Consider the following 20229-nt stretch of genomic DNA (forward strand, 5'->3'; position numbering starts at 1 on the left):
GTGGCCCGAGCGCGCGGCCGCGGGCGGCAGGCGGACAGGCCGCTGTGCCGCAGCTCTCCAGCCCGGCCGCGCCGCCGCCGCGAGTCCGCACGCACCGCCCGCGCCTCCCGTGCGGGGAGGCGGGGCCCTGCGGGAATCCCCCCGTCCCCGGCTCTGCCCCGCTGCTCCCTGCCCCTCCGTGGAGATACCCCGCTTCCCGTCCCGCTGCCGCATCCCCCGCGCCAGGCTGGAGCTCAGCTCCACCCCGGCCGCCACTGCGAGTGGGTCAGCCCACGGCCGCTCCCCCCTTCGAGTACGATGGAACCAGCCCGTAACGCGAGGAAGGGCGCCGTGGCCCCTCCCTCAGGTGATTGCCAGCTCCAGTGGTCAATCAGCGCCTTCCCTTACCTCTCGGCAGCGCAGCGCCCGCCCTCCCGCGGGGGTCGGGGGTCAGCGGGAGAGGCGGGCGGGAATGTTTACAAACAAGATCGGGGAGTAGGGCCGGGGGGAAGGCGGGGGGCGGAGCCGGCGGTTGGCGCAGCCGCCGAGCCAATGGGGGCGCGCGGCGCTCGGCGGAAGGGCGGGGGCGGCGCGCGGGGAACGTTCTCTGCCCGACGGCAGCCGGGGCTCGCGGGCGCGCGCGGCCAATGAGCGCCCGGCCCGGGGAGGGAGGGGGCGCGCGCGCCGGAGCAGGAGCCGCTCCCCGCGGCGCTGCCGCTCCTCCCCCCGTGCCGGTCAGCCTATCCCGGCCGCGCTCCGCTCCGCTCCGCTCCGCTCGGCTCCCCGCTGTCGGGCGGGGAGGGCGGCCGGAGCCCGGGGGAGGGGAGGCGCAAGGACATGGGCTGGTTCTGAGCGCCGGGGGAGGGAAGCCGTCGTGCGTGTGCCTCCCTAGATTTTAATAACTGTTTGTTGTTGGGTGGTGTAGGTTTGGGGTTTTCTTCCCCCGCGTCCGCCTCTCCCTTCCCTCCCCCCCCCCACGCCCCGTTTTCTAACAAGGCGGAGGGGAGAGCGGCAGACCCCAGCGCGCCTGCATGGCTCCTCTGCCCCGGACCGTCCCTGGAAAATAGAACCCATCTCGGGCCAGGTGACGTCCCCCGCCGCCGCGCTCACACTCACGGGAGCGGCAGGGGCAGGGGAGCCGCCCGTGAGGACATGGAGGGACCCTCGGGGGAAGCGGAGCTGCCGCTCCTCACGGTGAAGCACGAGCTGAGGAACGGTGAGCGGGCGGGCCCGGGGGTCGCGCCGGGGCGGAGGGGCTCGGGCTGGGGAAAACACGGCTGAGCAGGGAGCTCCGAGAGTTGGCTGGGACCGGTAGGGAAATCTCAGTGGCGGGGGGAAAAGAGGACGAGCTGGAATATAAGGGCGGGAGCGTGTACGATGGGGGCGGGGAGGGGGCCTTATTTCTGAAAAAAGTAGTTCACTTCGACTTCTGCTCCATGCCTGGCTCCCCTTTCCCACTTCCTGGTGGTATTTGACGCTTTTGAAGGAGATAAAGGGTAGCTAGGCTGTCTTAGAAACAATTTTTTTTTTTTTGTAAGTTGTGTATTTGATCGACTTCTATGACTGTGTTGGGGGCCCGGTTTGTTCCAGTCCTAAATGAAGTCGTTTTATGTGACAGCTTTTCTTTGACCTCGGTGAAATGCCGGAATTGTAGGGAGGGGAATGTGCCAACACGTAACCACAGAGTTATCTGGATTTTCAGTCTATGAGTCTTCTTGTAGCTCGGTAGTTACTTGACGACCCTCTGGAGAAGTAGTTCAACATGTGAAATACGTATGACCTTTAAAGGTACAACAGAAATCCTCCGTTGTTGTGTTGGGGAAGAGCATTATTTCTTTTTAATTGGGATTCTCTGCTTCTCAGAAGTTTCCAGGCAACTTGAACACTGCAGTAAATCTAAATTTTAACGTCAGTTTAGAAGAGCGTGTAAAACATAATCAGAATGTATAGTCTCTATATTGATTAAGAATGAAGGTGCTGTTAACCATGTCCTTCATTCCTTTTCTGTCATCATCTTTTTCTCCATGATGAAGTGAGAGTAAGCATATGATGCCCTTCACTGCAAAAGTTTGAGAGCTGCTTGATGTAGTTGACATTCTGGAATGGGCCGATGTGAAAGGCAGGTGGTGGTGCTGGGTCTCCTCGGTGGCGTTCTGCCTCCTGCCCCGCTGTCCCTCGGTTCTGGGGTCGGGGGCGCTGCCCCAGAGGAACACGGCTTGGCGGGGGAAGGAGGAGGAGGGAAGAAAAAAAAAGGCGGTCTCTTGATATCTACAGAAATCGAAGGGACTGTAGTTTACTTCTTTCAAGAAGAAGCAAAAGAGCTGCTGGAAAACATAGTTGTCTCGATAGGTGTTGCTACATTTAAGTGTGGAAGAGGAAAAGGTAAGGGGAAAGGAAATGGGACGCATTTATTCAATATATTTACATAGCTATGTCTTTTTTTTTCTAGATTTCTTTTATAAAGGCTGAGAACACGTATCCCTGAGGGGCCGTTACTTAAAGATAGTTTGAGGAATAAACAATGTAGCATAATAAGCAAAATTGATTTTAACCCTGATCATATATATAACTGTATGAAGTACCAGTTCTCTGTTTTATTTTAAAAATTCTCAACCTTGTTTGTCTTTTAAGGTTCTGAAATTCAATTTAGTAGGAATAAGTTGCTTCTCCTCTCTTTGTTCTCCATATTCAGTGTTTAGAAAACTCTGCGTTCTGAAAAATGCTTTCTAGCAATGACTTGTCTATTTCTGGAGCACTAGGGTGGAGGAGGGAGCTGCTCTGTCATGTACTCCTGGGAGACTCCTACTCCTGAAGGTGTCAATAGTGTCATTGCTATGCAAGACGTATGGAGATGCTGTTTCAGAACTGCTCTATACAATGCACAGAGATACAATAATTTGAGGAGAAAACTTGCAGTCAGCTTCTGTTGATGCAGAAATATATAAAGGTATAGGATACTTTGGATGTTCAAAGGATTTTTGTACTGGTTCTGGTTGTGTGGATGCTTAGCTGCTGACTAGGGTCAACTCACCACATTTTTAAAGCATATTCAGCATGATTATTTAATTTTGCTTCATTTTGGGAAAGAGAGTGAGAGGACAGAATTCCAAGAACTGGAATTTGGAGCCAGCGGATCTTTGTCGTTCCTAAATATGTTCTATATCATGAATATCCTTTATTGTGCAATTTGTTTAGATTCCAGTGTTTCCCTCATCTCTGTGTCCTTTCTTTGATGGTGCTAGCTCTGTGACTAATTTAATAATTTTGAATTACAGATTGAAAGTAGCTGTCAGTTGGCAGATGAAAAAGAGGTCAGTCTCCAGAGTACTTTGAAAGAATTTACTATTGTAGTAGAAGTAGTGGCTTCTTTAGAAGGCAGTATTTTTTCATATTTTGGAAGCTGTTACTTGAACCCCCTGGTAACAAGCTCACTAATTCAAATCAACTGAATGCAGGTAAACCCACATTTACACTTTGCATTTGCAATTACTTGGTCTTGGGTTTGCTTTAAAAGTCTTAAATGAAGACAGGCATTATGGCCAAGTGAATAAGTGAACATACTTTAGAATTTGAATTTAAGATGGAATGAGGATCTTAAAGAATGAAACAGATGATTGTTAGCAGCTCCAAGCAAGTATGGAAGCATATGAAAATGCATTAAGTTAGAGCGTATGCAGTGCTGTTGCTACATAGACCAGCTGATTGTTAACCCTATCACACCACAGCTTGACTTCTTTTAAACTTTGAAATTACAATGCTGGCTTTGATATGTAGGGACAGGTTTAATTTTAGCTTTATATCTCATAGACTTAGAGCCCTGAAATTCCTCTCTTGTATGACCAAAAAGTAATTGCTGGAAAAACATCACTTGATAGGCATGTAGATTGGGTCTGTGATAGGGAAGGAACGCTTGAGTGCCTCTGTGTGTGTGCATGTGATGTGCTCTGTTACAAATACTGGGCACTGCTCTGTTTGTATATATATGATGTTTTGCAGATAAAACAGAGCAGTGACTTTTAGGACACATATAATTTGATAATGATATTCTTCTAATTGTATTTATCAAGTTTTTTCTTTTCCTAACACCAAACCATTTTTGTTCTTAATAGAATGCTCACAGTTCGGCCACTTCAAAATAGTTACTGTCTTTCTTGTCTCACTTTGGGAAGGAAAATGAGTTTTTGGGGAAAATGGAATCTCTTTTCAGGAAGCAGAGGCAAAACTCTGCCAAAGTTGAAATAGTAGGAAGTGGTGACTCTCTCTGATTCTCACTGAAGCTCTCTGGTGAAAATAATAAGAAAATGACGTTTTCTTTAGCATCTATTTCTGGAATCTTGGAAAGATTTTATTTTTTGAAGGCTAACTTTCAGAGTTAATGCAAATTTTAAATCTTTTTGCAGACCTTAGAAATTACATATTGTTTACAGTGAAAAAAGAACATTGTTGCATCTTAACATTTCTGTTGCTTGGTGATGCTTCAGAACTGAACAATGGCAAACATGAAGCCTATCAGAGGAAATATTTTACATGATAGAGAAGGGTATTGAAAGGGAAGAAAAGGCTTGTGATGTCAGACGATCAGAAGGAAACAGAACGGTTAAGAGTGAGATTTCCTCCCCATCTCCTCTTGTTTCTGGAAAAAAGGATCAAAGGATCCTATACCTTAAGTGTGTGTGAGTGACTGGTAGGAGGTTGCCCATCTTGTGGCATGCTTGTGAACTCCCTGCTTTGCCCAGGGAGAGGCAGAGACTATCAAAACTGGGATCTTGACGGGAACTTGAGACACTCCTTGAATATATGGGCAATGGGCTCTATACACATTGTTTGTTTTGCTTTACAAAAGCAAAGTGTTGTTCTTCTCCTTTTAGCAAGTCTGTTTTGAAGAGGATACTGGATTTGTTTTAATGTTATCACAATCTTTGGGCTAAAGAACTTGCTTTAGTTTGCAGTTTGCCAGACATGCATGAGAAAAGGCATGTATAGCCCAGAAGTTAATGTAGCAACAGCCTGCAGAATCGAAAGGGACAAGAATTTGGAGCTTCTCCTTGAGTCAAACTTATAATTCAGTATGAAACTATAAAAGGCTTCAGAAAATAAATATGTGGATTATCTATAGGGTTTAATTTTGCAAATTCTTAGTTATACCTTCTTGAATGGGAACTTCAATTAGAATGGATTTATTTGTAAACTAGAAGGTTCATGTTACATTCTAGGGAATTGTGAAAATTCCTATGACTAAAAAACGTGATGGATCACGCACTGAATAGAGAACTCGGCCTTCACTGTGCAGGTACATCTGGCACCTGTAGAATACTTTATTTTTTCTATTTTTAAAAAAAAACTTTATGAGATTTAAAAGATACTTTTAAAATAAAATTTTCTGTAAGACAGTTTTTTTGTTTTACTTACTTAAAATATACAGATATAATATTCTAATATGTTATAACATTACATACTAAATATATTACGTATAATAAAATAATATTATATAATATGTTAATATTAACAATAATTTTGTATATTGTTTAGGGGTCAGGAGGTACTAATAGTTGACTATTTCAAAGCTTGGATTGCTTTTGTTTCCACTTTACTCTTTTGAGCACTAAATATATGTTTTCTTGGATTGTGGGAACTACAAAGAGTATTTTAAGTTTATTAATCATCTTTAATACCGCTTAAATCTCCAGATTTTACTCTTTACACAATCAATATTTTCTAAAAATTCTTTGTAGTCTAGGAATTTCTTGTTATTTATCTTCTGGTAGCCTTGATTATGAAGAAGGATGGCCATTGATCTTTCCTGGGTTGTGTTTGTGGCTTTTTGTTTGTTTTTGTTGAGTGGGATTTTTTTTGTTTGTTTGCTTTCCCCCCTCCAGGTTTTGGAATCCAACAAACCTAGCTGAAATGATCTGTACAAGGGCCTGGTACAACTGATCATTTTGCTGTCATTGTTCCAGTGATGTTCTATAAAATGTGTAATGTAAATGAGGACTAAGATGCAGTCTTCATTGTCAGCCTTTTTATTAGCTCTGATCCAATGTATTCTAAATGTGATGGTTGAAAAGCTCATGCTTGATTTAGGAGTCTTACATGCCATGTTAATACATCTTAAAATTTTATTCAGAAGGCAGTTCAAAGAACACTTGCTGGAGTTCCTCAATCATATGACAAGGCCTGGGTGTCTGAGGATGTTTCCCCAGTATATTTTTCACATAAATATTTCTGTTCTATCCCCATCATTGCATAATTTGGTTCTTATGGTAAACATGCTCTCTGTCTCCTCCCCCCTGCAGAATCCCAACAATGAGGTGCAAGTCCTACTGAGATTTCTTTGCTTCTTTCTCAGTCGGTAGATAGGCAGACTGGTTTGTGAAAGACTCGCATTACATGCAGTCAGTTTATTTGGGTTTTTGTTTTGTTTTGGGATCTATTGTGACTGTTTCCTCTTCTCGTTTTTCTGAACACCTGTAAATATTTTATCCTGTCTTGGATAGATGGTTATAAAAGCTTTACCTGGGAGAAGATAATTCTTAAGTTTCCTTGTTAATGTCTGCATAACCAAATATGTAAATACCTTCCATCAGGATGTAAGTTACCAGTTGCTATTTTTTGTTGATAAATTAATTTATATTCTGTTACTTTTGATGCTGTGTCCAAGGTGCCTGTGACTGAATTTTTATAAATTATTTCATTCATTACTAATGATAGAGAAAACTGAAGTTGATTCATGTCTTGTACTTAGATACGTTTTTTTGTTTGAGAAGATATGCACACTCTTTAGATATCTGATTGTATCAACTCTGTTCAGCATTAGATTATCTGTAGCAATTTTATTCATTAGCATCTTGTCTAATTACATTTTGTTTGGTTTTTTTTTTTTTTTTTTTTGCAATTATGTGATGTGTTGCTACACATTAAGTTTCTAGCTGACCATGGTGGTGCCTCAGGGTTCAGTCTTGGTGACCTCATAGTGATTCAGCTCACAGTTATGATAAACCTCATAGCGAAGTTGCCTCTGTAAGAGAAAAAGGGCTGCTGCTGAATGCAAATGGATCTTAACAGGGAGCATTTTCTAGTTCAGACTTCTGTAAGTTTGCATCATTAATCTCAGATGTCTAGACTTTTATACTTATTTCAACTTTCTACATGCAAGTAATATCTTTGGTGGGATAGTCTTCTATCTTCTATTTTCATGATGGTAATGACAGTTTCTTATTGTTTTCCACAGCATTTTATGCTTCTGAATTTCCACATACTGTATTCCATGCAGTATACATGTATGCTGTTAAACATACATGTACATACATAAATGTATACATATTATATTTGGTAATACTTCAGAGGTCTTTGTCATCTTTGGCTGTGTAAAGTTTGGCTTCCAAGCCTTCTAGAATGGAATCAGCAGCTTTGTGAGAGCTTGAATTTTTTCCAAATTTTTTTCGATTTTTTTTCTCAGATCAGGTGGTCTTACCCTTAAGCGTATAATATTCTAGAGAATCAGCAGTTACCAGCCCAGTTACCTCAGCTGATACTCTGGAGTTCAGAGCAACATGAACTGTGTATTCTTTTCTTTCACACCAGTTCAGAACTCTGTTTGTGTTTTGTTTTTGCTCTACATTCTTTCTTTTGCCTAAGAAAAAGCTTCTTAAGATGTTATGGTTTTTAAGTTCCACTTAACACTTGTAGGATAGTACCCTGAGCTGATTAAATGGTGCTCTTGTTCAATGACCTGACACTTGGTGGCAATGGTCTCAGACTTCAAGCACTTGAGGATACTTTTACTTCCTTCAGAAATAGTTCTAGTTGCTGTAACCAGTAATGAAGTATAGCTCTATATAGCAGATAAACAGTATAATATATGCATTTTCTTCCGTGTCTGTAAATAATAGTTGCATAGTTTCTATTGCATGTTGTTGCAGTTTTTTCCCCTCTTGAAAGAGTGTGCACCCTCTCTCCAGTCTGAGTAAGGCATAAACATACAAGATTTAAAACAGCATCTGTTCTGTGATGCTGTTTTAAATCTGATCTGTTCTGTGACTTCAGTAGATGTGTTAGGTGAGTGAGGATGGGCCATTCTCTGAAGTAGTAGTTTAGGATCAAGTTAATACTGATACTAGACATGGCAACCTAATATTTGGAGTATTGCAGAATGTCTTCTGTTTAATTTTCCGTCTTGTTTTCTCTGCTCTTAAAATTGCCTGAGGTTCATTGTTCTGCTCAATGAAACTGAAGTATTGGTCTTGTGTTGCAGAGACAAGTTTCAACTTCTAGCAGAGCTCGATCTAGTTCAGTAGAGGAAGCTGTAGTTTTTTTGCTTCAAGACCTATATGCAGTAGAGTCAGAAGCAGAGGACAGAGCACATTTTAACATGAAAACAAACACTGTTGGAATGTGCAATTAAAAGCTTATGGAATCATTGCACAGTACCAGCTTGCACAATTCTTAGTTCAGTCTTGGCCTTCTCAAAGTTCAGGTGTAGTGCAGATGACAATCATGCGTCTTACATCATCTGGAGATCCTCCATCAAGGAGAACTTGTAGTCTGGATTGACAGGCTGCCCTGTTTCCAGGGGACTGAAAATTACAGCACTAGTCTTTGTGCACTGGTGTCCCTGCATGTAGAGGGAGGCTTGTCTTTGCAGTGGTACTATTTCTGGATATTTCTGTTCTTCCTGCCTTCAGAGGTGATGATGGTGACCAGTATCTCTGTTTCCTCTTTTTTTATGGATGCTATGATGTCCTAGCCTTTCCATTTGCTATTTTTTCTGAGTTGATGTTTTGTCTCTTGCTGTTTACCTCAGCTGCACACTCTCTTTAACCATGTTGGTTCAACGCTGATTGGTGTGGACTACAGTAGAATATTAGTAAATGCAGGATTCTTCTAATTTGTGTCAGTATGCAGTGAGCTAATCTCCAAGGGGATTTGTTACCTTCCCCCCCCCCATTATGTACAACCATCCCTTTTTAGTGTCATGTGTAGCTTCATACTTGTGGAGAAACTCTCATCTTGTTGACTTGCGCAGTGCTTCTCTTCCTATCCTAACTTTGTTCCATTCCTTGGTGCACTTCTTTAGCTGATGTGTCCAGACACTTGAAGAAAAAAGTGCATGGAGAAGTAAATTTTCTGTTTCTGAAGCTGCTTTCTGTTCACCAGTGTACATCCCCTTGCAGTCTTTACAGATAGGCTGTGCATTTTGCACAGGCAATTGTTGGGTTGGGTTCTGATACCATTTCCAGCACAGCGATGTCTGTGAGGTGTGAGAAGCCTTTCACTGTTCTGTCAGTCATAGTAGTAGTAGTGGTCTCATTGCAATCCTTTAAAATCCTCAGTTTTGAAACAGTTTTGTAGCTGCAGAGAGCATCCCTGGTGAAAGGTCCTCAAGAAATGGTCATTCATGTTCCTGGGAGTGAGTGGTGAATAGAATAATTGATCTTTTGAGATTTATGCTTCAGAAAGCAGGTTGAAGGAAATGTTGGAATGACAACTTTTTTCCTGGAGAAACTGCACTTCATTTCTGCTAGAGTGTGAAAGTGCTACACCTGCTTTCAGCAGATGAAGACAAAGGACTGCTCTAGGGGTGTTATTAGAAAATGGCAGAAACAGGCTCTTCAGCTTGCTTTTCTTGCAGTATGACTTCAGAGATGGACTGAGCACTGCAATTGAGCCTCTTGGAGCAAAACCATTGCCATGTGGCAACATTGGGAGGAGCACTTTCTGGGAATTTTTCATCTTTTCTTATAGCTTTGAAGGCTTGTTATTCCTATTTTTAATGAAGGACAATTTGACTTCATGCTTTATAGGGAGTAATTGTGAGAGAGTTTGTCTCAAGTGTCCTGTCATACTTGTGTGTGTTATGCAGCATCCTTTAGCTTTCTTGTGGGATGGCTTTTTTTCCTCAATATAATGTAAAAAGAATTAGGTGGGTCTTATTTTGCAGTTATCATATGCTTATTTGTGGTGTAATTTTCTCCTTTTATTATGAAAATAATATTACAGTCACCTTCAGACTTTTTTTTTTTTTTTAGGATAAGGCCATTAAGCATCCTGAGTGGAAGTAAAAATGGAATTAAGGAGAGAGTGCAAAATTACAGCTCACATTGAAAGAAGTACATAATAATTCAAACCAGATAGCACTCAGCTTTTTATTGTGTAGCCTCATGAAAGTGGAAAAGGTTTTACTAATGTTATTGAATGTGAGTTTATGGTACAGTTTAGATCAATGGATTGAGTTTTAAGACTGGATCTCTTTTTAGGATCACAGCCAGCACTGCAAATCTTCAGCATGTTACTGGAGATGCAGCATTTCTCTGGGTTCCACTCTTCCTATTCAGTTCCAAGAATATGGTAGGATTAAGTGACTGTTTTACTTTTTAGAAGCATTTTTAATTGAAAAGCCTTCTGCTGACGCTCCTAAAGGATGTGAGATAGTAAAACCTTTCTGGAGCAGTCCATTGTGGAAGATCCAAATTGGTGGATTTTGAAGTGAAAACTTTTTTCCCACCCCAAGTTCAGCACTTACTTTGCTGGTGTCTAGAGAAATTCTGTGTCCTGAATCTCTTCAGTGATGTCCTCTCCTTTGTTAAAAGATGGATACTCTAGCCCTGGTCTCTTTAGAATAGTCTGTGACTACTGATGTCCCTGGCAGGAAAGACAATGTATTAAAACTGTGTATGTTGAGTACCATTTTCAGTACTTGTTAAGAAGAGTAATATGTAATATTAAATTGCTTGGAGACAGTTTACTTTCTGTGACAGAACAGACCCTAATTGTATAGACACTAACTTAGTCTAGGTTTGCCTTACTTGCTATAACTCCTTTATTGGCACATGAGTGTGGCTTCCTTACTGCTGTCTTAAGCAGTGACTGTGATGTAGCTCTAGCAGGAGTATTTGTTGTTTGCAATCAGGAGCATTACAGCGAGCTTCAGGTCAGCTCCTGTGGTGCATATTGACTCATTTGCTACTTGATGCTGCTTCATTAATTGTGCTTATGAAGCTGCTCAGTAAAGTGGATCAGGGAACTGAACTTATATGTGAATTATCAAGCTTAATTACTTTTTTGTCGTGCTGCTTTTTAGCCTGGATCATTTCAGTGAGGGCTTTTGCTGAATGGTTTGTAGTCATGTTGATGCAAATGGATGCATTATAGTATGCCAGGAGTCAAGGATGGAAAAATGGCAACTGCTTAAGGCTTTCGTTAAGGAGCTTAGGAAATTAAAAAAAAAAAAGGCAATAAACAATAAAGCAGTCCTGCACAATCCCTTTTTTCAAACAGAGGTCTTTACATCCCTGTTTAGAAAAACGTATGTTAGACAAAATAAGTACCCAAAGTGGTATAGATTTGTAGAAACATAAAACCTCCTGTTTCCAGACTGTGCAACAAATGACACAACTTTGTAGCAGCTTAGATTTTTCCATACTTGTGAGTTATGTAGACTTAAGGTAATTTCTACTTGATACTAATGGAGAGTCTTTAACAATCCTGTGTTAAATGCATGAACAGTTGTTGGAGCTCTGTCATCCCACACGCTATAAAATAAAATAAAAAATTAGAGTATTCAGGGTGCTAGGGCTAAGAGGTGGCCTGATTGTTGTCTGTAACTATGTGATTGGAGATTACAGACAAGATGGAGCTGGACTCTTTTCAGAGGTACCCAGTGATACACTGGAAGATGGTATATACAGACTAGATGGGCTTCAATTACTGTTCTGTGATTTTACACCTTTGAGTACACTGATGGCAGCAAGAAAATTGCTTTCCCTTGCTTTTCAAGTTGAATACAGTATGAAATTGGGATGTCTTCTTAGCACTGCTTATTTCATTCAACTGCTAATTTGGTTTTACTGGGGCTGTAGTAAGATGTCAGCGTGATGTTTTGGTGTACTACATATCTGATGTGATTTTTTTTTTCCTTTCAGCAAATTTGACAGGCCATGCAGAGAAAGTTGGCATTGAAAACTTTGAGCTCCTGAAAGTTCTTGGAACAGGGGGTAAGATGCGCTATTTTTAAGTTAAATGTTGGAAGCATTACTCTTATGTATGATTTTGTTTTCTAGCTGATGTTTTGGTAATTGGAACAGTCTTTAGGAAGATAGCACTTTTGTATTACATAGCATATTTTTTTAAAATTTTTTTTTACAGATATGCAAAATTGGAGGTCACATGTTGTAGCACAGCACTTCTGAATGTGCACTTCTTTTGGAAAAAAGAAAACATGGTTGAAAATTTGTGACAATTTAAATATAGTTTGTGGAAAACCTAATCTGTGTTAAGACATGGTCTTGATAATTATGTTAAGTTTTCAGAGTGTGTTTGGGGAAAAAAAACAGTAATTTTAATACATTATTAAATAAGATGCTCCATTTTTTACCTAATCCATTTTAGGGTTGGTGTTGGCTCCACAACTCTGTCCTAGTCAGATCCTACTATTTTTTAAGATGGATAATGTTCGTTGTTGTATTGTGGGTTTCAGCACAATGTTGGAGAATTTTAGGATGTTGTAGGATTACTGATGGTAATGAACAAAAAAACTTTGTTTCTCCTTTGCTAAAGGGACACACAGCCCCATATACAGACAAAAGTAATGGCTTTTGTTCTTTTTAGGGTGTTTATGCTTCTTTATTATTTGGTCAGTATTAAGTCAGATGCATTGTTGAGTAGATTGGAATAATCATGAATGTGGACTATCATCAAGGGCTGCAGGAGTTTTATGCTAGTTAACACCCAAAAATTTAGTATCATTTATCAGCCATTAATGGCTGGCAGTGAGGTTGTAATTCATATAGATTCTTTTAGAAGTTAAGCTGTTAAATCACCTGAGAGGATCTTTCTCTGTTTCAGAAGTAAAGTTTTTAAAGTTTAAATTTAACATGCTAAAAAATTGAAACCTTGCTGTTAAATTAAAATAGTTAGAGGTAGATACAAGGAAGCTTTAATATTCATAAATAAATGTTGCCTATTCCTAGGTAGAAGCAATCGTGGTTTTCTGAAATGGTCGGTGTGGATCTGAGTGGCATTGACAAAAATGAAGTTATAAACAATTATGCCTTTATGTGAGGATGTCTTTCTCTCCTGCTGATGGAAACATTGGCTGGATTTGTAAATTTTTTGAATTTTGTCTCTTTGTTACCTTTACCATTGGTCTGGGATCACGCTAGTATTACAACTATTTCATTTTGGGTACAACGTAAGTTGGTGGTTTCATAAGGGTTAGTCTTCAAGTTCAGACTAATAGTAGCCTGACCTCCTCTTGTCTTTAGGCAGTACCTCTGAAATAGCCCATCTTACTGTTAAACTCTTGTCAGTCATTCATTGCTAGCTCCCATGCCTTCTTTTCTTCACTAACAGATTGGCCAAATTTTTCTTGGCCTGGAATACTCTTAACTATAGCAGGTGATTGTTAAGCTTGCAGTGCAAAGCTATTGTATTCACCTGGGTTAACAGGGTAATTTTTGAATTAGCCCTTTCAGAAAAGGCTACTTCAGTGGGTTGATAATGGGGTTGACTCTGTGTATGTGAAGTAAAAAAAGAAGTCGAGTAAGCGTGCCTGTCTGACTTCATCCTGCTCTAGTAGTCTTGCTGCTCCAGAAATGTCTTTTGTTTAAGATAATATAATCTTTGTCTAATCTAAAAGATTGCTCAAGCTTTAGGAATCCAAGGATTCCTTGGGTATCCTGGAATGGTGTTTGTAGGAAGAGTGGTTGGCATTTGTTGTGGTGTTTGTTTTTTTGGGCTTTTTTTTCAGTTTTTGATATGCAGTTTTGCCCATAGCCTGAGGTTTTTGCTTCTGAAATCTAGACCAATCAGGGCAGTCAAGAAGCTTTGTTCAGTCTCAAGCCTATGATAGCTAAGACTCATCCACTAGATGTGTCAGAGGTTGCTGCTTACTGGATGGCATTAAATGCCAATGGCCTGATCAGAATGGAGCTAGTTCTCTTTGCTTTCGGCAAGTGACCATCTGTCAGCTGGCAATGTTTGCTGCCACACGGAATTGCTGAAAACAGGATTCTGAGGATGTCGGACCTCAAAGAGGTCCCTTAATTGCTCGGTCCAAGACCCAGTCAGTTATACCTGCATCCACCCTGGTGGTGATTTATTCTTAAAACCCTCCAGTAGCAGAGATTCTGTAACCTTCCTGAGATGTTCTTGCTGATGAAGTTTAATTTCCTAACTTGAGAAACATTCTGGTCATTGCTATAAGCAAATAGAGAAAAGCCGTCTTTGCTCTGGCAGTGAAAGCTTTATCCTGGTGTGAACTTTCAGGTATTATTGATAGTACTGTAATATAACTAATGCTCAGTAAAAATGTGATGCTGTTTTAAAATGCTTCACAGTGGAGTTATGCAGCATGCAGTGTTTTCAAACCAATACTTAATCGATCTAATGCAAGGGAGAATATGTTGCAACCTCACAGGTACATTAAGTGATGACTGTAGATGCTGTTGAAACTAATTACAATATTTTAAATACAATATTCTGCCATGAAGCAACTGGAATAACTACAGAAGATACTTAAAACAGGTTAAATTAAACGATACCTTGCTCAAGGATATGTAATTGTGATAGTTGCTTACAGACTCAGTGGTGATTCTTTTCAGGTAACAGCAGTGAAGACTTATTTAAATCTTCTTTTTTAAGCTTTATGTGTTAAAAATACAAAAATTTAATATTATTAGAAATAATACCTGTGTGTGCTGGTTTTTCTGCTGTGGAAGCCATTTTTTGGTCATAACTTTTTTCATGCTATGGCTTAACATAATTTCATACTTATTATTTTCTTTATTTGAATTGCTTTCTTACATTCTTTTGTCTGCTTTCTTCTAATATATACACTCAGCTGGAAGCATGCTTGTTATATTTTGCTTTTTAGTATAAAATTGTCTCATACTATATGCTTTCTTCTTTTGAACTGAGTCTCAGTGCGAAGACAAGAAAGCAAAAGTCTGAACTGGATCCTTTTATGTTGCATTAAGGGGGTAGAAATAGAATGAACTTCATTGAAAAAATCAGTAGCACTTTACATCAGTAAAATGAAAGACATGACTCTTATTAATGTGCCACTGTTAAAGAAGCTGTTAATAGTGTACTTGTTGCTTTGGGAACAAACCGTTACTGACTTGATTTCTGACTGGCCTGTGTTCTACTCAGTATATGCTTTTTGAAATTGCCTAAGTCCTTTTCTCTTTCTGTTACTTTTATAGCCTTGCTAATATGGAATTTTCAGGTCCATGGAATTTTCCTGTCCATGTTAGTGTTTCCAGCTTGTCCCTCCTATCTAGTGAAAGCTTTTCTCCCTGTGAGAAAGAAAACTAGAGTTCTTCTATAGAAGAACATTATTTTTCAGCAAAGTAATCTAATTGCTTCCCAAAGCCAGGAAAGGAACAACAGGAGAAGGTGGCTGTGTTGATTTATGCACGCCCACTTGGCTTATTTGCTTCATTCTTTGAAAATGTGTTTTTAAAATAAGAAAAACACTGTAGAGTGCATTCTGGTTCTTACAATTTCCTACCAATGGATTATTCCTTTTTTTCTACTGAACTTTAATGAATGCTACTTTCGTTCACTCTTTCAGCTGTGGTTAAAAAGAGGCAATAAAATTTGTTCTTGAGCATGTGCACTGATAATCCATTCTACCTTTTGAACTGCAGTCCACTAGTGAAGACTAACAATAATGAGAAACAAGAATCTTACTGCCATATATGAGAGAATGTTTTATGTGTGCTCTTCTGGATTTAAGTGCTTATGTAGGAAGGATATCCACCTTATATGTGGAAGATCCTTAGTATCTGAAGGATTTATTCGTATGAAGGGAACAAAATTAGTGGGATGAATGTCAGATTTAAATAACCATCTCAAAAATCTTGTTATACAAGAATGTATAATGAAGTTTCATCTAAGAGGTCAGAAAGTATTTTGATAAAGTTAAGACTGTGAAATGAAGTTAGTTGTTTCAAAGCATATTGAAGAAAATATTCTCTCATAAAAAGAAGAGAAAGAAATGGGGATACTGTGCTCAGGAGAGTGAGACAAAATTAGTGTGTGTCTAAAAATAATTCCAAACGCCAATTAAATATTTTACTTCAGTTTCTGCCGAGGACAGCTAGAATGTATACTGAATGGTAGGTGGGATGGCTAATTGGAGACAGGGCTTGGAAATGGAAAGTCGGTTTTCTTCATGAAGAACAGACTGAAAAGGGGGGCTGTGTTCAATCTAAGAACCTGGACAAATGAGTCCTTTTCATAGACCAGAGAATTCTGAAAAAAATCTTTACATTAAATTGGAGATCAACAGCAAAGATTCCTATTGGAACTAATGCCAGAGAGAATAGCAAAAACAGCCTTACGTTTAAGAAGGAAAGAAGAAAGTAAGATGATGATCCCAGGCAGCTCTTGGTTGTTCTGACTTCATCAAACTTCAGTGGTATGCAGTACTTTTAAAACAATTTCTGAAGAAAATTATTGACCTTAATTTTTTTTAATAATTAAAAACTAATGGTATCCATATCCAGTGGTAGATTGCTTGTATTTGAGTGCTGCCTTCTAAAAACTGACATTCTTTAAAAATGAACAAAAAAAAGTTAGGCATGTATTGTCTACCGTAACTATTTACTGTAATAAATTTACTTTTAAAAAAAGATAAAAAAGAAACAAAAGCAAAATGCTGATATAAAGTACATTTCAAGACGCAGCTTAGCCTTTCCTGTCACTTTTTGCCTTTCATATTAATCATCACTCACTTGTTTAATGGTAGAGGGAATTTATTCTCAGAGTAAGTAATAATGTTGAAAAAATTCCTTTAATGATTCTTGCCTATCTGATATCTAAGGAAAGATGACAGAGAATGCCTTGTGTTTGACAGTTTAGTTATGACAATAAATTTGAAATATTTAGAATGCTATTAGTTGAGGCTTGTTAGGGTTTCTGTTTGGCTTTCCCCCCCATTTTTAGCTGCTAGAGCTATATGCTTTTCTGACTTTGTCATATCCCAATTTTTAATTCATATGGACTGATACTAGCACAGTAAGAGTTCTGCCTCCAAATTCCTTAGGCAGATTAAATCTAAATCCAAATTGCAGAGCAAAGATGTCATTAGGCATATATCGTGCAAGAATGCAATGACATTTATTCAAATCCTTAAATATTTTGTACCTCTGAGCTCTTTCCTTTGTAGTCTTGTGCTTATTCTTACACTGACAGTATAAAAAGTGCTTTAATAAAGAGGTGTAGTTTATATTAGTACTTGAAAATATTAATTTAAAAATTATGGATGCAAATGTAAAGTTTTGATGAATTTAGGAGTCCACAGAAACCATCCAGCATGCTATAAACAGTAAGAATTGTGCTCCTTTTTCTCTGTAAGAATCAGCTGATGTGATACAATGCCTTAATGTGCTTACATTTGTACAGAAAGAAGCAAAGAGTACTTCATATTTTTAACTCATTGTCTTTCATCAGGCATGTATTTTAGGCTATTCTAATGACCTGCTGAATTGTTACTTAGAATGATATTTATTAAATGATATATATTGCTATGAATAGAAATTCTTAGATACATAATTATGTTTAAGTATATGTATGCTTATATATACTTATGATCTATTACTATGAATTTGTATTCATGGAAAGGGCAGTAGTGAAAGGGAAGTTTTAGCACCCAATTATAGTTTTCTGTCTCACTAATTGAGTGCAAATTTGGTATAAATTGCTGGTATGAAATCTCTTAGTCATCCATAAAGGCTGATAACTGTTCTTTAAATTTTTTTTTTTTCTCTTAAACTATCAGGTCAGTAACAAAGTTTGTGTTTGTGTATGTAGTTTTTCTATCATTTAATGTATTTTCAATGAATTTGAGGGGTGGATATTTAGTGATTGTGTGTGTTTCATTTTGGGCATGTATTACCTGCTGAATATTTCTGCCTTGGCAGTAGATGAGATGTGCATGAGATTTTATGAGAATGAACATTAAAATGTTGCTCTTTGAAAAATTAAAAAAGCTTTACTAAAGTACAGTTGTCAGGTGAGAATACTTCAATTAGCTTATGTCATCTCTCCTTGCTGCCACTTAGATAAATGGCTTTTGCAGTGTTGTCTTTTAAGTAGATTTCTTGTGGTGCTATCAGAGATTCTGGTGTTGGATATATTGTGAGTCATTTGATTAAAATAGTGCTACTTCAGATTTATTCTCATTAAAAATACTGAGAATTGTCATCATTCTGTCAGTCCTTTTCAGATTCCTGAAGAAACAATTTGTACTATGGCAAAGTTCTATGTTGCAAAGTCTTTTATGGCAACAAGAGTATAGTTTCTAGAGATTCTTACAGCTATTACGCTAACCAGATAATTTTCTCTGATACTACATGAATAGCTGTAATAGGTACTGCATTCTTGCAGTTAAGATGCATTATTATACGCTTTTTATAAAATGTGATTAAAGATACATCTACAACAGTAACACTCATTCTTTCACATAATGTCCTGTTGTGTCTACCACAGAATCACAGGTAGCCTAGTGTTACAATCATTAGACTTTTGTTCATTTTAATTTAACTTAATGTTCTCCAACATTTCTGATAAAATTCCTGTTCCCTGGTGATGAGTAGCTGATGACCATTCAGTCTGGCTTACATATGCTTGAGATCTCGTAACTGCAGAGTTGGAGAATGCAACACAAAATGCAAAATCTTGCAAGAGACTGTCCTGCATATGTCACAAAATAGAAAGATGTCACCTATTCTGACTCTATTTGCCATTCTTGAGAGATACGTTATGAAAACTTATTTTATGAAAGCTTTTTTGCAGATAATGAATTCTGTAAAGAAGGGAAGCATGATTCCTTAGGGTGCAATGAGTCAGGTAAAGAACTCCTTAGAATTGTTCAGTATATGAGCAGTATCAGTTTTGTATACTCACTGAAGTAGAACTCAGATCTAGAAAAAAAGCTCACATGTAATTTGGTAGTTAAAAACTCTAAATTACTCATCTGGAAGAAAATCCAGAAAGAAATCTGGAGTTTCACATGATGCTTATTGGGAGCTCTGTATTAAAGGCCAACTAAATTTGAGTGTCTCCGCTCAGGACTGTATATACTTGTCCAGTGTATTTTCAGGTTTGAGATATTTGAGCATTCTCTTTGAGAAAGTAGTGTGAAGGTAATGTCTCATGATGGCTTAAGGAGAGGCTTACAGTGATGATTTCCTTAGTGAGCTTGTAGCAGCCTGCAGTTAGGGGTCTGCCTGAGCCAGAAATTCTCTCTATAGTTTGGCAACACTTGCTGTGCTTTCCTCTCCTTCAGGGATTTATGTAATCTTTTTTAATTCATCTGCATTTTTGACAGCTGCAGTATCATGTAACAGGAGTTCCACAGCTCAACTGCATATTTGTGTGCTTTGCATAGTTTTTAATGCTGATACCCAATGATTTAATTTGTTGCCTTAGTTAGTTTCTAAAAATAATGAAAATTTGTTCTTTACTGACCATCTTACAGTTTTAAATTTTTTTCTTCTTTAATTTGCTGTTAGAATCTTCTTAAGTACTCTAATTTTTCAGACTAAAATGGAAGTATGTTTAGTTCCCTTCATGTTTAGATGAGTTCTTTTATACTTTCCTAATGTTTTATACTTTTTTTTTCTGATGGGAGCAGGGTAGTTGGGGCCAGAAGAGAGAAGGTACCAAAATAGTGTGCTTTATTCAAGACAGGAGCACACAAAGATTTTTACCACAGCATAAGGAGCTTCTGGGTTTGTGTTGAAGGTGTGGGTACACTTGTGTCATTTCTTCAGTACTTTCCTTGAAGTTTCTAACAGTGTATTTGGGATGGTCTTTGGTAACTTCTGGTGTTTTTTCTCTCCTTGGTTCTAGCACTATGTGCTATTATGATACTTCACGTGGATTACGTGTCCACTGTTTGAAATTTTCTCTGCCATTTTATTTTTTCATCTACTTAGTATTTTGATACTGTGGTAATTTTCAGCAGTCAGCTTCCATTTCTGTTGCATTGCATAATTTACTAAACCAAGCACATTTTTTTCCTGACTTGTTCATATATGACTGAATCAGGCAGGATGAATTCTTGTGGTGACTTGCTTTCTCTGAAAAAGCTGAATATTTGTTTTTAACCTTTCAACTTTTTGTCTTCTAATAGCGCTTAATTTTTTAGAGGATTCTCCCCTTTGCATCCGTAACTTTTTAGTGTTTTAAAAACCTTTTTTGTAAGAGAACTTGTTAAGTAGTTTGATCTAAATAAGTCAACCA

The 20229-nt window shown here is 38.8% G+C and overlaps 2 protein-coding genes across 5 annotated transcripts in view; one reads left to right on the forward strand and one right to left on the reverse strand.

Annotated features, from left to right (window-relative positions):
• Positions 1-429, reverse strand: part of DGLUCY (D-glutamate cyclase) — a 44813-nt gene extending 44384 nt beyond the window's left edge. The window contains exon 1 of the mRNA XM_068192610.1: positions 388-429. The gene's annotated coding sequence lies outside the window, so the exon portion shown is untranslated. The remainder of the gene's footprint in view (positions 1-387) is intronic.
• A 278-nt stretch (positions 430-707) lies between these two features.
• The window catches only part of RPS6KA5 (ribosomal protein S6 kinase A5), a 58295-nt gene continuing 38773 nt past the window's right edge, over positions 708-20229 (forward strand). Inside the window, exons 1-2 of one of the 4 annotated variants that reach the window (XM_068192603.1) lie at positions 708-1195; positions 11898-11969. In XM_068192603.1, coding sequence (XP_068048704.1) covers positions 1132-1195; positions 11898-11969 — 136 coding nt within the window. In that variant the 5' untranslated portion in view covers positions 708-1131. Of the gene's footprint in view, positions 1196-1229; positions 1291-2308; positions 2362-10301; positions 10324-11897; positions 11970-20229 lie in introns of those variants that run through there. The other 3 variants (XM_068192607.1, XM_068192601.1, XM_068192606.1) reach the window with 3 other exon arrangements.

This window comes from Anomalospiza imberbis, chromosome 6 (assembly GCF_031753505.1).
Source record: "Anomalospiza imberbis isolate Cuckoo-Finch-1a 21T00152 chromosome 6, ASM3175350v1, whole genome shotgun sequence".
Classification (NCBI taxonomy): domain Eukaryota; kingdom Metazoa; phylum Chordata; class Aves; order Passeriformes; family Viduidae; genus Anomalospiza; species Anomalospiza imberbis.